Consider the following 16,882-nt stretch of genomic DNA (forward strand, 5'->3'; position numbering starts at 1 on the left):
GACTCTAGATGTGCATACAGAAATTTGAGACAGGGCCATGAAATTACAGAATTCCCTGCCATGGATGATAGACCAGCACTCTGTGCTAATCGATGTATGTGAATCTCATACTGACTAGAAATGTGTTTATCTCTGGCTTTCTATCCATTTATTGCAAGTCTGCATTGGTCCCTAGCTTTGGGGAACTGCATTTTGAATTGTGTAATGTATTTTTCTCTTCGGGGATTCAGATTTCATTTTTCTTTTAAATATGGTCTCGACCTGCTTTTCATTCCATTGAGGATGACTTTTGAACATTAATCATTGAAAATATGTCTGGTTTGGTAAATATGCAGAATGATTGAATACTAAAAACTAGCAAGTTGTGAAGTAAGGAAAAATAAGCTGTGATGAAATGCAGCCAACAAGATGTAATTTTTCAGTAGCATAGTATAAAAATCTAGCTGAAAAGGCTTTAGGGTAGTCTTCAGAGCCCATGTTTTCAGCTAGAAACTCCAGGATATTCAGCCTTTTATATTGCCATCATATGGGTATGAACCTGGCTATCTGAAAGTTAAAAAAAAACATGGAAAGCATGAAACTGCCTGGACATTTACTTGGGGAAACTAAATATAGCTAGTCAGCCTGTCCTCCTTGCAAATGTTAGATTATTATCCATGAGTGTACATCTGAGCCCAGATTGTATGCTGATGGAAAGGCTCTGGCTAGTTGATTGGAAGGGAGGGGCAGTAACCTCCAGCAGTACTGTTGGGTCATATAAAGCTCTTGATATCAGTTATTGATCTTGGGAAAATATGCATTTCTTATGGAACTGTCTTTTCCATTTCCAGCAGCAGCTTTGGAGCCTTTGATACCCGATGAACTCATCACTGATGATTGATATACCTTAGGCTCTTAGTGCATTTCACTGCCTCAAGATTTTATACTTTGGGCTTTGGAGAGAAGCAGCTGCATCTCAATCAGAAATATCAATTGGCATGAATGCTCAAACTGAGAACGTTTAGTGTCCATAGAAATCTGAAGTAATTAGCATGATTTATTTGTTCCTGAGCTTACTGAAATGAAGGTTTGACTTTGCCAGAGTATTTAGGGATGCATTCTTCAGTTTTCAAAATGTTTTTTATTTTGGACAACTGAATATCAAATTGTGGTATGGTTAAAATGGTTTAACTCTGAAAAAAATGTTTAAGCCTGAGCTCTTTTAGCTGGGGAAGGAAGTCTTTATTTTCTGGGCATGCAATACATAGAACACTGCTAACAGTTTTAGTTTGTTTTCTTAAATGTATGAAGAAACTAAACAAAAGAGGTTAGCTATCAATTCGACCGCTAGCTTGCTTGCATGCTTTCAGGTAGTGCTTCTTACTATTTGGTCATGAGATAACATAAATAACCTTGTGAAGACATATTGGAAGAAGAGCATCCTTTCCTAACAGCAGCTTCACAAACTTAAACCTGTGAAAATAATGTTAATAGCTGATTTGCATTAAGAAACTTGTAACTACTAATAATTCTGTCAGGTTTTGTTTTTTTTAAAACAGGACAGACTCTTGCCCATGGCATGTGGACTAATACCAGCTTTTGAGTTTACTGATTTAGTAGCGTACAATATTAATACGGATCATTGTTGTCTTAAACCAATTTTTTCTTCTTCATTTGAGCAGGTGCTCAAAGTCCTTTGTGATGAATGTTCTGTAATATTTCTGCGTGATGGGTTCCATTAATGTTAGAGAATTTCTGTGACTGGGAGTTGAACATGGGTTATTACTACTTGAGTACTACATGCAAGGAGAAAATAACTTACCTATTCTTAAATCTGTTTGATTTCTCAGGTAACATGCATGTGTCACTGGCAGAGGCTCTGGAGGTTCGGGGAGGGCCGCTGCAGGAAGAGGAAATATGGGCTATTTTGAATCAAAGTGCAGAAAGCCTTCAAGAACTATTCAGAAAAGGTAAATATTTTTAAAGACTACTCTATACGGAACTGGAAGTGTCTTTGGTATGTTTACGTGTCATAGAAGTAAACTCCCTTGTTCTTCCTTGGCTCTAAACCCAAATAACTTTGTGTAAAGTGCCTAGCTGTAACTCAGACCAAAGGATGTTTTCAACCCATAACTTCATGTTCTGTCAGGACTCATGGCACATTGTTTCATGTGGTGGCAACTTGACTTTGGTAGGAAGCTACCACAGAGTTTTTGTATTATTTTAAACTCACTGAAATTAGATAGAAAAACAGGAAAAAAAATCCCAACAAATGCCATTGAAGTACTTTGGTCATGAAAGGGACATAGAAGTATGTACAGTGTAGTCATGACCAGTCTGCTCTGAAAAGATTTACCCTCAAGTGAGGTGAAGGTGAGACACTGAGAAGCTGGCCAGAGGGCTGGGTATCATTCCCCAGAATGAAATTAGCAAGACATACATAGCTACTGAGGAGTGTGTGGCTTGTTTTGTGGTACTTTAAAGGAGCAGAGGTTAAATATCTCTTCCCCCTGCCCTACCCCCCACCCCCCAACTTAGCAGGCTCTAAGTTGAGCGTCTGCAGTGCTGCTAGTTCTAGCACTAAGTATGGAACCCTTCCTCTTCCTGATGTTTTCCTTTCTTTAAAATCTGCAAATCCTTAAGCCACACTCACACCACGCCACCCCCCCTTTGCTTTTTGCTTTTTATATCTTAACTCAAATATTGAACTTTGGTGACATCTTTAACCTGGCCTCAGTATATGTTCACATGATTCATCTTAGTATTTTGGCAAATTTATGGTTTTAATCTCCTTATATCTAAACATGCATCTGTAAATTCAGTTTTATTCAGGAAGAATCAAAAGCTCCCACTTTGAAAACAACCATTGTTTTGTCACGTTACTATGCAAAGGGCACACCTTCATTATTACTGTATTTTTTACGCGTGTTTGGCTTAGAATTTCATCACAATTCAACGTTTAAGAAGTTTGGTGGTTTTTTTTAAGATTTAGTTTGGACAATCTGTCCAGTCAGATACTAGGTCTGTCTCATATACTGTACAACCTCTGAAAGTGGTCTCTGTTGGATACTTCATGAAGACTCTAAAGAAGGCAGATGTGGGCAGAGACTGCCATACATTTGAATTCTGATTGAGCTTGACTTAGTATTATAAACAGGAAATTTTATCAACTTCTGTGAAATATTTTTTGGTGGGCAAATCATGGCAAGCTTTGATATCTGGTACGAATTTCCGGTTTCCCCTTTACCAGTGAGCTTACAGCTCATGTGGTAAAAGAAGCATTCCCTATTAAGAATGCTGAGTTTATTGTTGCAGTTCGACCCACTGTCCTGTCCCTGCGCCACTCATATTGCGCAAATGGGAAAGCTGGTATCTTCTTTCTTGGCTCTTTCTCTCTTTGTTCTCTCTTGGAGAGAATCGGAGGAATGATTTTTCTAAGAGGGCAGGCTGTTGAGACCAAGTCGACACCTTGACTGAAGAGGTATCTTTAATGTTTAAAGGCTTACTCTTGTACGCTTCACAGGAATCAACACGTTGAACTCCATCTTGAAATGCACCTGAAAGATCATAGTAGCATAAGTATAAAGTAGTGAATACACTTAAGACATTATCCTAGGTCTAAATTATATTCAAAAGTAAAATCTCCACTGAAAACAAGAGCTCCCCCTTTCTTGGCCTTAGAGTAGTGCAGGAAAGAGTTTATTGTAATTACTATGAAGGCTGGTTGCATGCAGGCATTGAATGAGAAGACAGTCTGCCCTCCCTCAGAGGGACAATTACGGAGAAATGAGAGCACAAAATGGTAATCTGCCCCAGGACTTCTGGTATATGCTTTAAGATAGGGGAATGTTTGCCAGCCAAGACTGGCTAAGGTGGCAGAAGCTTCTGGTCTTACTTCCTATCAGTGAAGACCAAAACACAAATTCAGATAAAATCAGTGCCAGAAGAATCTGTCTCTTCTTGGAGATGAAGCTGTTTTATTGAGTTGTTTTTCTGCTACTTCAGCAAACTATTTTCAGTTGCATGCTATTAATTAACCTGGGATATAGCCTTGTGGTAAAATGCACTTCAAGAGACACCCAAATGAAAGAGCTTTACTATGTAGCTAAGATTGACGAAGGCAATCTGATTCCTCCCAGCAAGATTAGGATAACCAGACAGTCTTTAATGAAGATTTGCCTTCACTAAGGAAACAATGTGGAAACCTTTTTTGGCTATCTTGAGTATCACTTTCTGTGCTGGCTTGTAAAGATGCACTGCAGAGATGCAAGAACAGAGAATGCAGAGGTTCCTGCTTGTCTGACTCAATTTTCCTCTTTATTTGTGGAGGACTTGTAGCAAATGGGATCCTAGAGAAATCCTGTTTTCCTTGGTCAAATTTCAGACCCAGCCTACAACTTGGGAAAGCTATTCTATGGCAGAGGGTGAGTTTTCAAAATTTTTCAGAACTGATCAATTGCTCCTGGGCAGTGGGCAACGAGGCAAGCTTTTAGCTTCTAGAAGTTCACAGCATGCTCAGCTTTGGCCAGTCTCAGAGATGCTCTTGTTTTCCTCCTTGTATGGCTCTGGAGTCCCTGAATGTGTCATTCTGTAACAAAATCTAAGCTTTGAGTGCTTTCTATATTAAGTTTCTTTAAAAAAAATATATATATATTGTTCAACAGCCTGTGGTCCACCTGTTTTGAAATGAGGGGGATAAAAAGGCCTTGGAAATCATGAACTCTTAAATTGCCATCTGTTGGCAGCTTCCCTCTGCCAGCCCGGCAACCACATACACTTAAAGAAATTACCAGCCTAAGTAACCATCCATTTATTTATTTATGTAATCCTAGTAGAGTTTTGGTAGTCTGTTTGAAGTTGAGAATCCTTGCTATTACTCCATCGACTGAGAGAGCATTCTTCAGTTAGTTACTTTTTCTAATTTCCTGAAACTAGTGTAAAATGCCCCAGATAAGCTTCTATTACAGGTTTGATAACTTCTGGATTCATAGAAATTCTGCGTGTCTTCTAGTGAGTCTGTCTTCTTATCCATCAAAGCGCTGAACAAAGCAGCACAGGATGAAAATCCACATTTTACATGGTTAATCACATAATCATCATGTCATTCAGTGACTGATACAAAAGTGTGCTTATTTTTATGTCTGTTTGTATTTACAATTCTAACAAGTGTTGAACTCTTTTAAAAATACTTTACAAATTTATTTAAATCATTATAAGTAGTGAAAGATTAGATTGAAATGCCCAGCAGCTAATCACTCACTGATTAAGAAGTTCAGCTCTGGTAGCTGTCGTGTCAGCATATTATAAGCTGTTAAATGGAGGGAGAAGGACAATCTAGAACTTGGTGGCAGATCTGACATCAGTTGTACTAGTGATGTTGAGATTAATCTGGAGATTTGAAAAGGCCGATACCAGACCTGCCCTTCTCTTAGATCTGTTTAATTATCTGCAATAACTATTTTGTTGTTGGGAGGGTGTATCGGCTGTTTCAGACATGCTGAATCTTGTACTCAGTACTCCATGAGGTCAAAGGAACAGGTCTTTTAGGTGAGGTATCTCAGATGTGAGTGTGTAAGTGTAAGGAGCATGCTGTGCTCTCTGCTGCTAACTGCAAACCAGATTTCCCTCTAATTTGGTACGTTTGATTGGATGAAAGTGGGAAACACTTCATATGCACTTGAGCTACTCCTATGCTAAAGAGTGTATTGCGAATTCTGAAATAGCTGGATCTTATGTTTCCAGATCTATTTAGAGGTAGGTGGAAGAGAAGGGGAGGGGGCAAGTCTGATAATAGGAAGGCAGGCTGAGCAAAGAAAGAGACACTTCACAAATTGCCTGTATACAAATTTGCAAGACAGTAAATTATTTGTGTAAAGAGAAGCGATATCATCTGAATGTGAAGGACAGCTGTCTTTTGGGGAGGACCCGAAAATCTTGTTGACAGTAATACTATTGCATTTGCTTAGCTTGGGTGTAAGTATAAAGAAAAAAAGGAAGGTGAAGTGTGAAATGTGTTGATGGGAACTAGTGGTGGGTCCCAAGTAGTCATAGACCTAGTTGGGGTGGAGGGGGAAGATGGCTTGTTTTTCTTTACACAAAAGAGGGAAAATGCAAAGGGGGCTGAGGGACGAGGGAAATCCTCATTTTCCAGCCACTGCTTGCTGGCAGGTGTTAGATGGTTGTTTTTTCCTTTTACCAACAACTGTTAAGGAATGATTTTCTAAACACACACACACACACACACCATTCCATAACATTTGATCTTTTAGTTGCTGAGAAGGAAAGAGATGAGGCTTTTGTGGGTTTTAGTGATGATTATGGGGGGGTTTATCACCCCACACCCCTACCCCCTGCCCAGTGAGGCTGAGTCACTACTTGTGCTTTTTCCAGAACTCTCTGCTGGATGTGGTCAAGGTAACAATACAGTGTAGTGTGCTGTTATGCTGACGGAACAGCATTTCTGGAACAACATGGGTGATCTCAGAAGCTAAGTGTTCACCCTGTGTCTTGGTCCAGTATTCTCAGGAAAGAGTTAATTTCAGTTAGCCTCTCAGTGTTCCTCCCTGTGCTGCTGGTTTCCAAATGATTCAGTATCAGATCAGAGCAGTGCTGCTCACTGCCATCCTTTGTGCCCAAGGGATAGGAGCAGAAGCGCTGCAATGCTTCTTCCCCTGCACACCAGGCATGCAGGGACATGCTGCAACAGCTCAAAGGAGTATAGGACTTAACAGCGTCAGTGATCCCTTGTGCTGGCATAATCCTGGTCTGCCTAGAGATGCATCAGTGGTCTGCCTGCCTCTAGCCTGGCCTAAGCATAAAAATCTTCAGGTTCCTTTGCAGTAGGAGAAATCTTACATGTCTTAGTGAGGGCTAAGAGCAAAGCAAAGCAAAAAATGAGACAAGTATTGAAAACTTTGTGTATGTTCCTTTTTTTTTTTTAAGGTTGTGTCCTGAAAGAGCTGAAATGTACATCTCTTCCCACCATTTCTGCCAATGGCTGTGGCCTAAGAGAGAAGTAGGAAAAAACAAAACTGAAGGGGCTTGAATTGTGTGTAGTTTGGGAATTCAAAATCATCTGCCATCAATATTGTAAAATCATCCATTTTAAATTTCTGCCTGAACTTACTGTCTCTTACGTCGTGGGGGGGTTTTGTCTTTGGCTACTTGTATCCTGTTAAACCATGTAAAGGGCTGTTTTAGAAGTATCTCGTTTGTTTGGCACATGCCACGTAGCTGAAGGCTATTTCAGTTCTTAGTGTGTTTAAAACCAGTTCACTTTCTCATTTTAAGTAAGACCACACTATTTATCTATGTCTTGGCACTACTTGATAAACTGTGCTCTCACAAGTGTTTTGTTACCAAGTTGCATAGTTCTGCAGTTAACTCAGAAGGCTGGTACCTCTAGTGCACTTGGAAGCCTACTGAAAAATCAACCAGGAGCCATGTTCTGAATACCAGTGCTTTTAGAAAGAGGCGCTTAAATCTTTTTTTCTTTTTTTTTTTGTCATTTTCCACTGTATTTCGGGGAGTATGTTTTCCTTGCTGCTCTTATAAATTCTTCTGAAAGCCTAAACAAAAGATGACATGGATATTACAACTGAAAACTAGTTTCTGTTGTGTTCCTGGGGTCCTTGGCTATTTGATGTATTTCATCTTTGTAACTTTTTTTTTTCTCATGGTACAAACACATGAAAGGGTAAGAGTGGAGTTGCTTATAAATATTTTTCTTAGCTTAAATCTGCATAGTAGGAACTTTGAGACAGCTGTTCTGGTTTGTGATGCATGCCTTAAGGAAGGAAATGGAGAATGAGTTATTTTATTGTTGTTCTTTGTAATGGTAGATTAGATAGCCAAAGTTATGAAGTAGGCAGTATGATCTGCTATATTAGTTAAAAACTACTAAAAGAGGAAGCCAAAAAAATGTCAACAAAATGAGCCTGGCAAAATCAGTCCTATTTCTAAATTTACAGTTAATCAAATTTGTTGTATGTTGCTTCAGATCACGAAGATCATTGAGTATGGTTGGAAATATTTTAGGTGGATCAGTAAATTCAGCCTCTGCATGTGTAGAGGACAAATGCATGCTCCAAAGTTTGTTTAAATTAGTATTGGGAAGACTTCAGGCTAATTGTATTGGGTTTTTTTACTGTTCTTAAAAATAAACTGTGTTTTCATCTGTTAACTCTCTTGTTTCTATAGTATGTTGCAGGATATGAAGAGTTCATATATATTTGAAGTTTTTGTCATACAAAATATGAAGTTAAGGATAAATTATTCACATTGCTTAAGGTTCCTGAGTTTTGGGGCATTTAAGCAGAAATCTTATAAAAAAAAAAAAAAGCATTTTAAAATATTATATCAGTGGCTTATGCACACAGAACTCGTAAAAAATAGCTGCAAGATTGTTTTGGAAGTTGATGGCCAACTAAAGTCATCTTTCTAAAAATGCTTAGCTATGTAATATTTGTTCTTATGTTTACATTTCTTTTGTTTAACATCTGAACTTACTGCCACAACAGTGAACAGCAGTTACCCGTTTTGTTTCAGAGGAAGTGGGGTTAGAGGTATAGTGCAAAATGTAATCTCTTGGACTTGGGAGGAACAGATAATGTTATTTTCATTCTTAATTAAAATTTTAATTTATTTGATTGAAGTAAATTTCCACTACTTTCGCCATACATGGTGTTTAAAGTTCTTGCTAGGGGAGTTTTCTTCAGCTCATCTTATTTTTAAATGTACATATTTGACAACTTTTTCCACAATATGAGTTATTTCTAAACTCAGATTTTGAAGTTGGCCATGCTAAGAGAATCTGTAGAGATGGTGTCATTTGCTTCATACTGAGTGACTTCCTACACACTGTGGGGAAACCATGTTCTTGGACATGATTGATTATCTTTACTACTGTATCAAGCAGATATTTTGTTGAGACCATTCATGAGAGCGATTCCAGGCTTAAATATTTTTGTAGCTAGGGGTTGATTAGATTGCTGTGGGGAAGAGGGAGAATGTGTACTGCACTGTAAGGACTGGTTATTAATGTCTGCATGAAATCTAGAATTTTTTCTCTTGACAGAATTTCTACAATATTACTACTTTTGCTGAACTACTTGACTCTTTGGTGGTTGTTTGGGCTTTATTTTTTTTATAACACCTTGCTGAATTCAGTATTTGGAATGATTTGAAGAGAAGTCCCACTGCAGGAGGTCTAGAAACGGAAAGAGACTTGTACAGGTTGTTAGTTTGAGCCATGTGTTTTTAGTTTAGCTTATTTTGATATTGGTAGGTTGAAGTAATATATTGCTTTGTCCCTTGTGATTTTACTTACTAAAATAGGATAGGAAAATCCTCAGAGATATTTTCTTCTATGCATAAGAGAGATATCGTTGTGTATGCGTTTGTATTTGGGAATTTTTTAAAGGGGTTTTGGAGAGGTTGGGGCATTCTTTATCTTGTATGTGACAGACCTCTGGTTTCCATGGGGACCTCAGCAGTTCTGTGTGAGAGCTTAAATTCTTGTAGCCTACATAATCAGAGATACTATCCGTCAATTACTTCTGCTGGATCCAGGGGAGAAAGCTGGAGCAATGAAATATGCTCCTCTGGGGCAAGAAGACTTGAGACTCTCTTGTTTGTCATAAAAAGCAGAGCAGGGGGAAACCAGCTCTGCACTGTGAATCCTAAGCTTGTCATACTGGCTTTCAGCAAAACTTATTGGCATTTTTGAATCCATTAGAAAAACTATAAAAATAAACTCCTTTGGTTCTAAGGTCATTAAACAACTTGAAATAACTGCTTGAAGTAGACTGTGGGATCTTTCAATTTCTAGAATGTTGTCCTTAACAGTTTCTTTTCCTTTTTTAAAGCAAAATTCTGCATAGCGATTTAAGGTATGCTCAGAAAAAGGTGTATGTTAGCCTTAGACTGAATAATGAATTATTGGTTTCTCCCACTGAATGATATCTCTTGCACATATTGGTAGGAGGGGAAACTTTCTGAGCTTCAGCATCTGAAAGTTGCAAATGTTTTTCTAGGTAATTGTGCTACCAAGTCATTAATACAGTTTTGCTTCAGTATCACAGAATGTAGAAAGCCTGAAAGCGATTTCTTAGCTTCTTTAGGAGGAAGGAGAGTTGAAGAAATTGAAGGACCTACTTGGTAGATCTTTTTACATGTGGTGCCTGCAAGCAGTAATTTAATACATTTCCTAGGAGACTAGAAATATTCTAGATTACAAGATAATTGAATGGGCTAGGAACCAGCACTGTAGGAACATTCTGAGCTGATTGGAGAGTGGAAATTGTTAGGGGTGGAGCTGAAGGATGCAATTATTATTCTGCTGTTGTTACTTAATACACAGAGGGAAAAAAAAGACTTATGCTTCAAATGCATGTTTCATCAGATCTTTGATAGAACATGCAGCATAAAACAGAGCAACTGCCTCTTTACCTATTCAAAATAACTGTTAACTTTTACTTAAATAAAAGCTTATACCTCCTTTAGTGAAACTGAGGTGATTTACTGTTTGGGGTGTAGGAAAAATACTTTGGCTCAAGGAAATGGTCTCTCCTTTTTCTGCCTTAAAGGGATTGAGGTTTTACTGTCAAGGTAGATTTTGGGGTGTAAGACTTCCTCCATGTGTGTGGCCTGTTTCTGTTCCCCCTGCTGTGCGCTCCCCCCGCACTTTTTTTTTTTTTTTTTAAGTAGGTCTGTGGCCAAAAATCTGACAGCAGTATTACCAGATATCAAAAACCTAGCTGGCAAATTACATACTCCGTGATGTAGGAAGTTTGCTTTGTCACTTTTGGTTCTCCAGTTTCAGTACTTGTTTTGCTGTTTTCAGGAATTGACAGGGTTTGAATGGGTGACCTTACTATGCTTTCAGGTTTATTTGTTGTCCACTTCCACTGTCTCCTAGAGTTATTCTTTTTTTTTTTCACTTTTGAAATACCTTTTTTGGTTTTTTTTAGGCTAAAAAGGACTTGTGTCCCAAAATTTTTCTGTTTTGTCCAGTTCTTTCAGCTACTCTAATAATTCCTCTCTAACTTCGTCTTCTCTCTTCAGATTGTTGGTGCTGCAGCAGTGCTATATTAATATAGCAGTTAACTCTATTCTTAGCCTTAATGACACGTCCACTATAAAATGTGATCATTTTATATGTCAACTGTAGCATAAATAAAATTAGCTGAGGACAGGAGAGCTTGTGAGTATTTTAACAGGCTCTTCTGAGCTTGCTGGTATGAATAAGAACAGTCAAACAAGACAGGTGTTACTCCTTGGTATGATGAAAATTGAGGTGGTCCTGAAGCACCACAGGTGGAAAAGGAAGCATCTATAATAATATTACATTACATTATAATATTACATTAATATGTAGTCTGATACCGAATGTGTCTGAGCAAATAAAATCATGTCAAGCAAGGGCATCAGTGTTGTGTAAATTTCAGCGTTGGTGTTTTTTTTTCCTTTGAAATACAGCTGATCCTACTGCCCTGGGATTCATCATTTCTCCATGGTCTCTCCTGTTGCTTCCATCTGGCAGTGTATCATTTACTGATGAAAATGTCTCCCAACAAGACCTGCGAGCATTCACAGCACCGGAGGTTATGCAGGACCATTCTCTATCGTCTCTGTCAGATGTTGAAAAGGTACAGTACCTCTTCCTTGGCAGACAGTTGTCGTTTGCTGTTGATCCCTGGACAAAATAGCATTAAACTGTCCTTTTTGTCTCCCTGTGGTTCTTGATTTGTATGTGTAATAGTTGATTTTCTTTGGGGGAGAGATCCTTCTGCTTGATTTTTGTCCAGAAGAGTGGCATAGTGATTATGGTTGTATGCACTTATGAAGAAGTGGCTATGTGCAGGTCCCTGTCATATGTGCGCTACTGACAGCCATACTTGGGCGGTGGCTGCACAGAAAAACTGACTATTGAACTAGTAGTAAGAAATGCTTTGCCGCCTTTTACTGAAAGATTTCAGTGACATCACCAGTTTCAAATTTTTAAGATTTTGGGGTTTTTTGGTTTGGTTGTGTGTGGTGGTTTTTTTTTGTTGTGGTTGTTTTTGTTTGTTTTTTTTTGCAAAATGCATCTGAGGGTTAAGCCAAGGAATTACTCAAGTAGTCCAGGGCTACAGAAAATGGGATATTCCTACACTCACCTCAAAAGAAAGTTTGTTTTAATTAACACAAGTATTCCTTAGTTGTGTGCAGAATTGTTCCTTTCCACCTTCCTTTTTTAACTTCCCAAGTGTAGACTGATAGGTAAGGTTTGCATATGTGATCTCCTCCAGGTCATTGATACACACAGTCAAAATGACTAGCTTCTCAAATGTTTTCTTAATAATAATATATTGCAAATGGTAATGTTTTCCCCAGAAAACTGTTCCCTTGGCCTAGTCAAAGATATTTAGAGGTGGGAGTAAGGAGGAAGCTGAGCTCTATTTCATTCTCGTTGGCTTCTCTGGATCAATAATCCTTAGAGAAGGAAGCTAGCTGCAGCCAATGTTGTAATCTGGGAACAATTACGACATTTGGCAGTCTTCCTCCAGGAAGAACAGCAACGTGTTCTTACTCCAGAGGAAACTGGTATTGGCATCAATTGCTGTTGTGTGTTCAAGGACTATTGAAACATGTTTTTCTTTGAATATTTTGTTTCCAGCTTTTTTTCTTCTAAACCTTGTATACAGCCTTTTTCTTTAGGTCTTTACTTTACCACCATATACCTAACTGAAAAATCACTTGTTTCCTCAGTTACTTGCAAAGCCTTGTAGACATCCTTCTTGCCTTGCAATATAGTAAAACAAAAATGGTATAATGAAATATGTATATAACTTTATCTATGACAAAACTATAAGCAAGTAGCAATCTAGGTTGACAGTTTTAGTAAAGAAGTAAAAATAACACTGACATCAGTGAAAATTTGGGATCAGTTATGTAGGATGCAGCTGCCAAACTCTGTAGTCATACTGTTGGAATTATCTTTCTAGAGAGACAACGCTATTCAAGACAGCGACGTTACCTCTAGTGCCAACTCTGAAGTTAATATACAAAACAGGCCTTCAAAAATGCCAGAAAAGTTTTGAAATTATGTGTTTGACCTTCATCTGAGCTGATAGCATTCTTTGTTCTGTGCCAGTATTCAGCATATTACTTTTTTCTTTTTGAAATGGAGAACTGTTACTATTAAAAGCTATGATGTTCCTTTATCTTAATCTTTAGGAAGGAAATACTTAAAGGGACTGCTGTGGCCTGTGAACTCCAGCACAGAGCATATAGGCAATGACCAAACACTGGCACTCAGCACCTATGCAGTGCTGATTAATCCTCTCATATTATGGCTGTGTGAATTTATTTTATATCATCGGCATCACCTTGCTTGCTGGAACGTGATGATAAAATTGAGACTGTAGGCTGCAGCAACTGTGTTGCTGTTTTCATTGGGAAACAATTGGATGTGGAAATAGACAAGGTTTGGCTTTACATAAGCAAATTACTCATAGAGTCATGTGTAAACTAAATAAAACCCTTTTGCTTGTGGTATTCAGCTTTAGCATTAGTTGGAAGCTTTGTCCTTGAGATGAATTAACATGGTTTTGTGTTTGAACGCTACTTGATTTCTGCATGTGTTCTTTACATGCTGGGGGAGAAAATTTAACTGTTCTGATAACCTGGGATGGTACAAAAACATTGAAAGAAAACTTGCTGTTGCCATCTTTGTTCTCAGTTTAAAGCCTTGTGGTTAAATAGCTCCCCTCTGCGCCGCTCTTCTCTGAATGTGGTGGTCATATCTGGGTGTGGAGAAGGACAGCCATAATGTGAAGAGGGGACCTGTGAGTTACGCATCCTGCATTTGCTGATGTGAGACCCTCCAGCTGAATTCTTAGAAATGCACCATTGTGTACAAAGATTTGAAGTTTTTTCCTGATGGCAATGGTATATACCAGGATATGTAAAAATATTATTTGATAATGCATCGGGGAAAAAAAAAAGACAAGACCAGAGTATCTGGTCTATAATCCCCACTTGAGAAGTACACATGATAGTACATTTGTGTGAAATGCTTCAAACATTTCAGTCATCTTGGGTTTATTTGCTTACTTACATGGAAGGAGAAAGCTACCTCAAACCTAGCTTTGTACAAAGGCTTTTGCCCTGTTAGGACTTCATTAGTTGAAGTTTGTAGGACTGATAAACGTCTTGCATATCTTACATCCTTCTGTTTTTGACTGTTTCCCTTTACGTTTGTATTAAACTGTGTGTTGGATGGTACAGTGGTTATTTGTCTTGAAACATTGGCTTCATGTTCCTTAGATCTTGCTTTGCACATGTTGACTGTGGTAACTTCTAATTATTTCAGCTTTTCTTTTTTTTTCTTTTTGTCACAACTTGCTGTAGTTCACTGAATTAATTTGCTGGAAATATATGGTGTTTTCCTTCTTGATTGTTCTTCTGAAATCAGGCCATGTCTGAAAGCTGCTGAAGGCAGAAGAATGTAATTTCTTAAAGCCTTGTAACAGACAGTGATGGGGTTGCACTCATCTCTTGAGTTACGACTTCACTTACTAACACAAACTAACAGTGTATTCAAGGATAAATATTAGGAAAAATGATAGTCAATGAATACCCTTTTGATTCTGAGACACCCAGTTGATTTGAATACAAAATAAGTCCAAGGTAACGGCAATCTTTTTGGAAATGGATGAAGCAAGCTATTCAAAATTATAATGAAAGATAAATTTGGAAAATTAATTTGATGTTGATTTATATATTGTAGAAAGTATTAGAAGTATCACAGTACAAAAATGAACTAGAATTTTTGAATAAATGCTTTATTTGGAAAGCTGTTTTCAGATAATTAGTAGGGTAGCATGTTTTAGTTTAGTGGTCTGATTGCATGGTTGTACAATAATATTTTTGAGGGTGATGCACACTTCTCAGTATTATATATACCTTCCATTAAGTTAACGCTTAGAACCATAGAATTATAGAATATCCTGAGTTCAGAGGTACCTGTGAGGATCATTGAGTCCAACTCCAGACTCCACAGGGGGCAACCCAAAAGTTAAATCATATATCTAAGAGCATTGCCCAAATGCTTCTTGAACACCAGTAGACTTAAGACCACGACCGCTTCTCTGATTAGCATTAACAATTTTGATAAAAGACTTTTTAATTGCTGTTCTTGTGTATTTGGGTGATGGGAGAGTTTGGAGGGCTTTTTTTGGATAAAATTTTTGTTTGGGTGTGTTTTTTTTCTGAAAAGGTTTTTTTTTTTTTTTATACGTTACACTGAGAGTATATTCATCTTTTCCTGTATAGCTGTAGTATGTCTGGATATGGAAGGAAGAATTTCAATTGAAAAGGTAACGGATAATAAACCACATGGGGAACAACTTTCTCAGTATTTGAAAGATAAATGTTTCTGGTTGAATGGGACAATGGTGTTAACTGAGCACCCTTGATGCTTGTCCATGACTTCTGTCTTTTGCGTGCAACAGACACTTTCCTTTGATGGACTGTGCTTCCTCTCTGGGAGAAGAGGCTGATGGGTGAGCCCTTGTTAGGTACTCAGTGCTGGCTAAATAATTGCATCTAGCATAATGCTGTGTTTCATCTGCACTTGTATGGCACTGCTGCAGTCCTGCCGCAACATGCCACGGGCAACAAAATTTGCCTTATTTTTTTCCCTTTTGTGCATGATTGCGAAGAAATTCTCTGTGGTTCTGCTCCATCTTTATCACAAAGAAAACCAAAGTTCTGTATTTTTCTTTACCTGAATATTTTTCTTGCGTGTCTGGACCTAAATGCGCACTAGCTGACCCCATTGCTCTGTCTTGAGTGTTTGTCCATTAGCTGGACTGAACCATACGAGTGACTAACCTTATGTCAACAGTCTCTGATATATTGCTACTTTGTACTGATGGAAAGCTTTCTGTCTTGTCCTGACTCATACGCTGTGCTAGACAGAGACCATCCCACAAGGTTTTAGTAGCAGAAGTTCAGGATTGGAGTGCTTCTCAGAGTATGTTGAATTCCAATTTTGTATGATGTGTTGAGTTTATAAGAACAATTTTAATAACCTGCTGCTTCTAAGTGTATTTAATAATTACTTCTTTACCCTGTCACAAATCTGTGTATTGCTTTTCCAAATACATAAAAAGAAGACTCTTTTTCTGTTTTACAATAGAAATCTAAAAACATATACTTGTGTTTTGGGCTTAATTCCTGGCACAGCGCAGTAAAGGTATAATGTCTTTCAAACAGTCTGGTCTAAAAAGAAAAGCATTTATGCATCATTGTTCTTCTGAGTCCTCAAGAATAGATTTTGTTGTCTTGAGTAGGATAAAAGACTTTTCAATACAGAGATTAATTCTCTTGTACAACCTTAAGCTAGTTCTAGATGTGTGATCTTTTTTTTAAACAACTCATACGTATTCAGTATGGGAAGAAGAAAACTGTTTTTATCATTTCCTAAGTTCTGTTGAGTCTCCCTACTACCTTTGTACACTCAATTTACGCCTAAGTTTGTAATACCTGTATATGAAGCATCTGAGTCTGGACAGACCATGTCAATATATATACACCTAGGACTTAAGTAAGATGTTTTGCTTTTGGTTAGTGAAGAAGCTGACTTAAGTGAATCTCTTTTAATTTATTGCTGTCCCTGTAATTGTTGTTCATTGCCTGCACAAATATTTAATAAGCGTGTTGGTTTAAGTAGCACAAATATTACTAGTAACTTGATAGAAAAAGCCATCATGAGTGTATGTTACTTACGCAGTCTAGAAAAACTGCTTTTCTTTCCGGCGCTTAACTGTTCTGTTTTCACAGGCATCTACAGGGGTTGTATGTGTTTGTGCTCTTAATTCTGCAGTATTTAAAGGTTTTATCCCCTGTCCTGATG

At 37.9% G+C, this 16,882-nt stretch overlaps 1 protein-coding gene across 5 annotated transcripts in view; it reads left to right on the forward strand.

The window, feature by feature from the left end:
- Positions 1-16,882, forward strand: part of PTPN13 (protein tyrosine phosphatase non-receptor type 13) — a 126,459-nt gene that overhangs the window by 24,266 nt on the left and 85,311 nt on the right. For all 5 annotated transcript variants that reach the window (XM_056359694.1, XM_056359685.1, XM_056359679.1 and 2 more), the window contains exons 2-3: positions 1,830-1,949; positions 11,458-11,627. In XM_056359694.1, the coding sequence (XP_056215669.1) occupies positions 1,835-1,949; positions 11,458-11,627 (285 nt within the window). In that variant the 5' untranslated portion in view covers positions 1,830-1,834. The remainder of the gene's footprint in view (positions 1-1,829; positions 1,950-11,457; positions 11,628-16,882) is intronic.

The sequence above is a fragment of the Falco biarmicus genome, chromosome 1, assembly GCF_023638135.1.
Source record: "Falco biarmicus isolate bFalBia1 chromosome 1, bFalBia1.pri, whole genome shotgun sequence".
Lineage (NCBI taxonomy): Eukaryota > Metazoa > Chordata > Aves > Falconiformes > Falconidae > Falco > Falco biarmicus.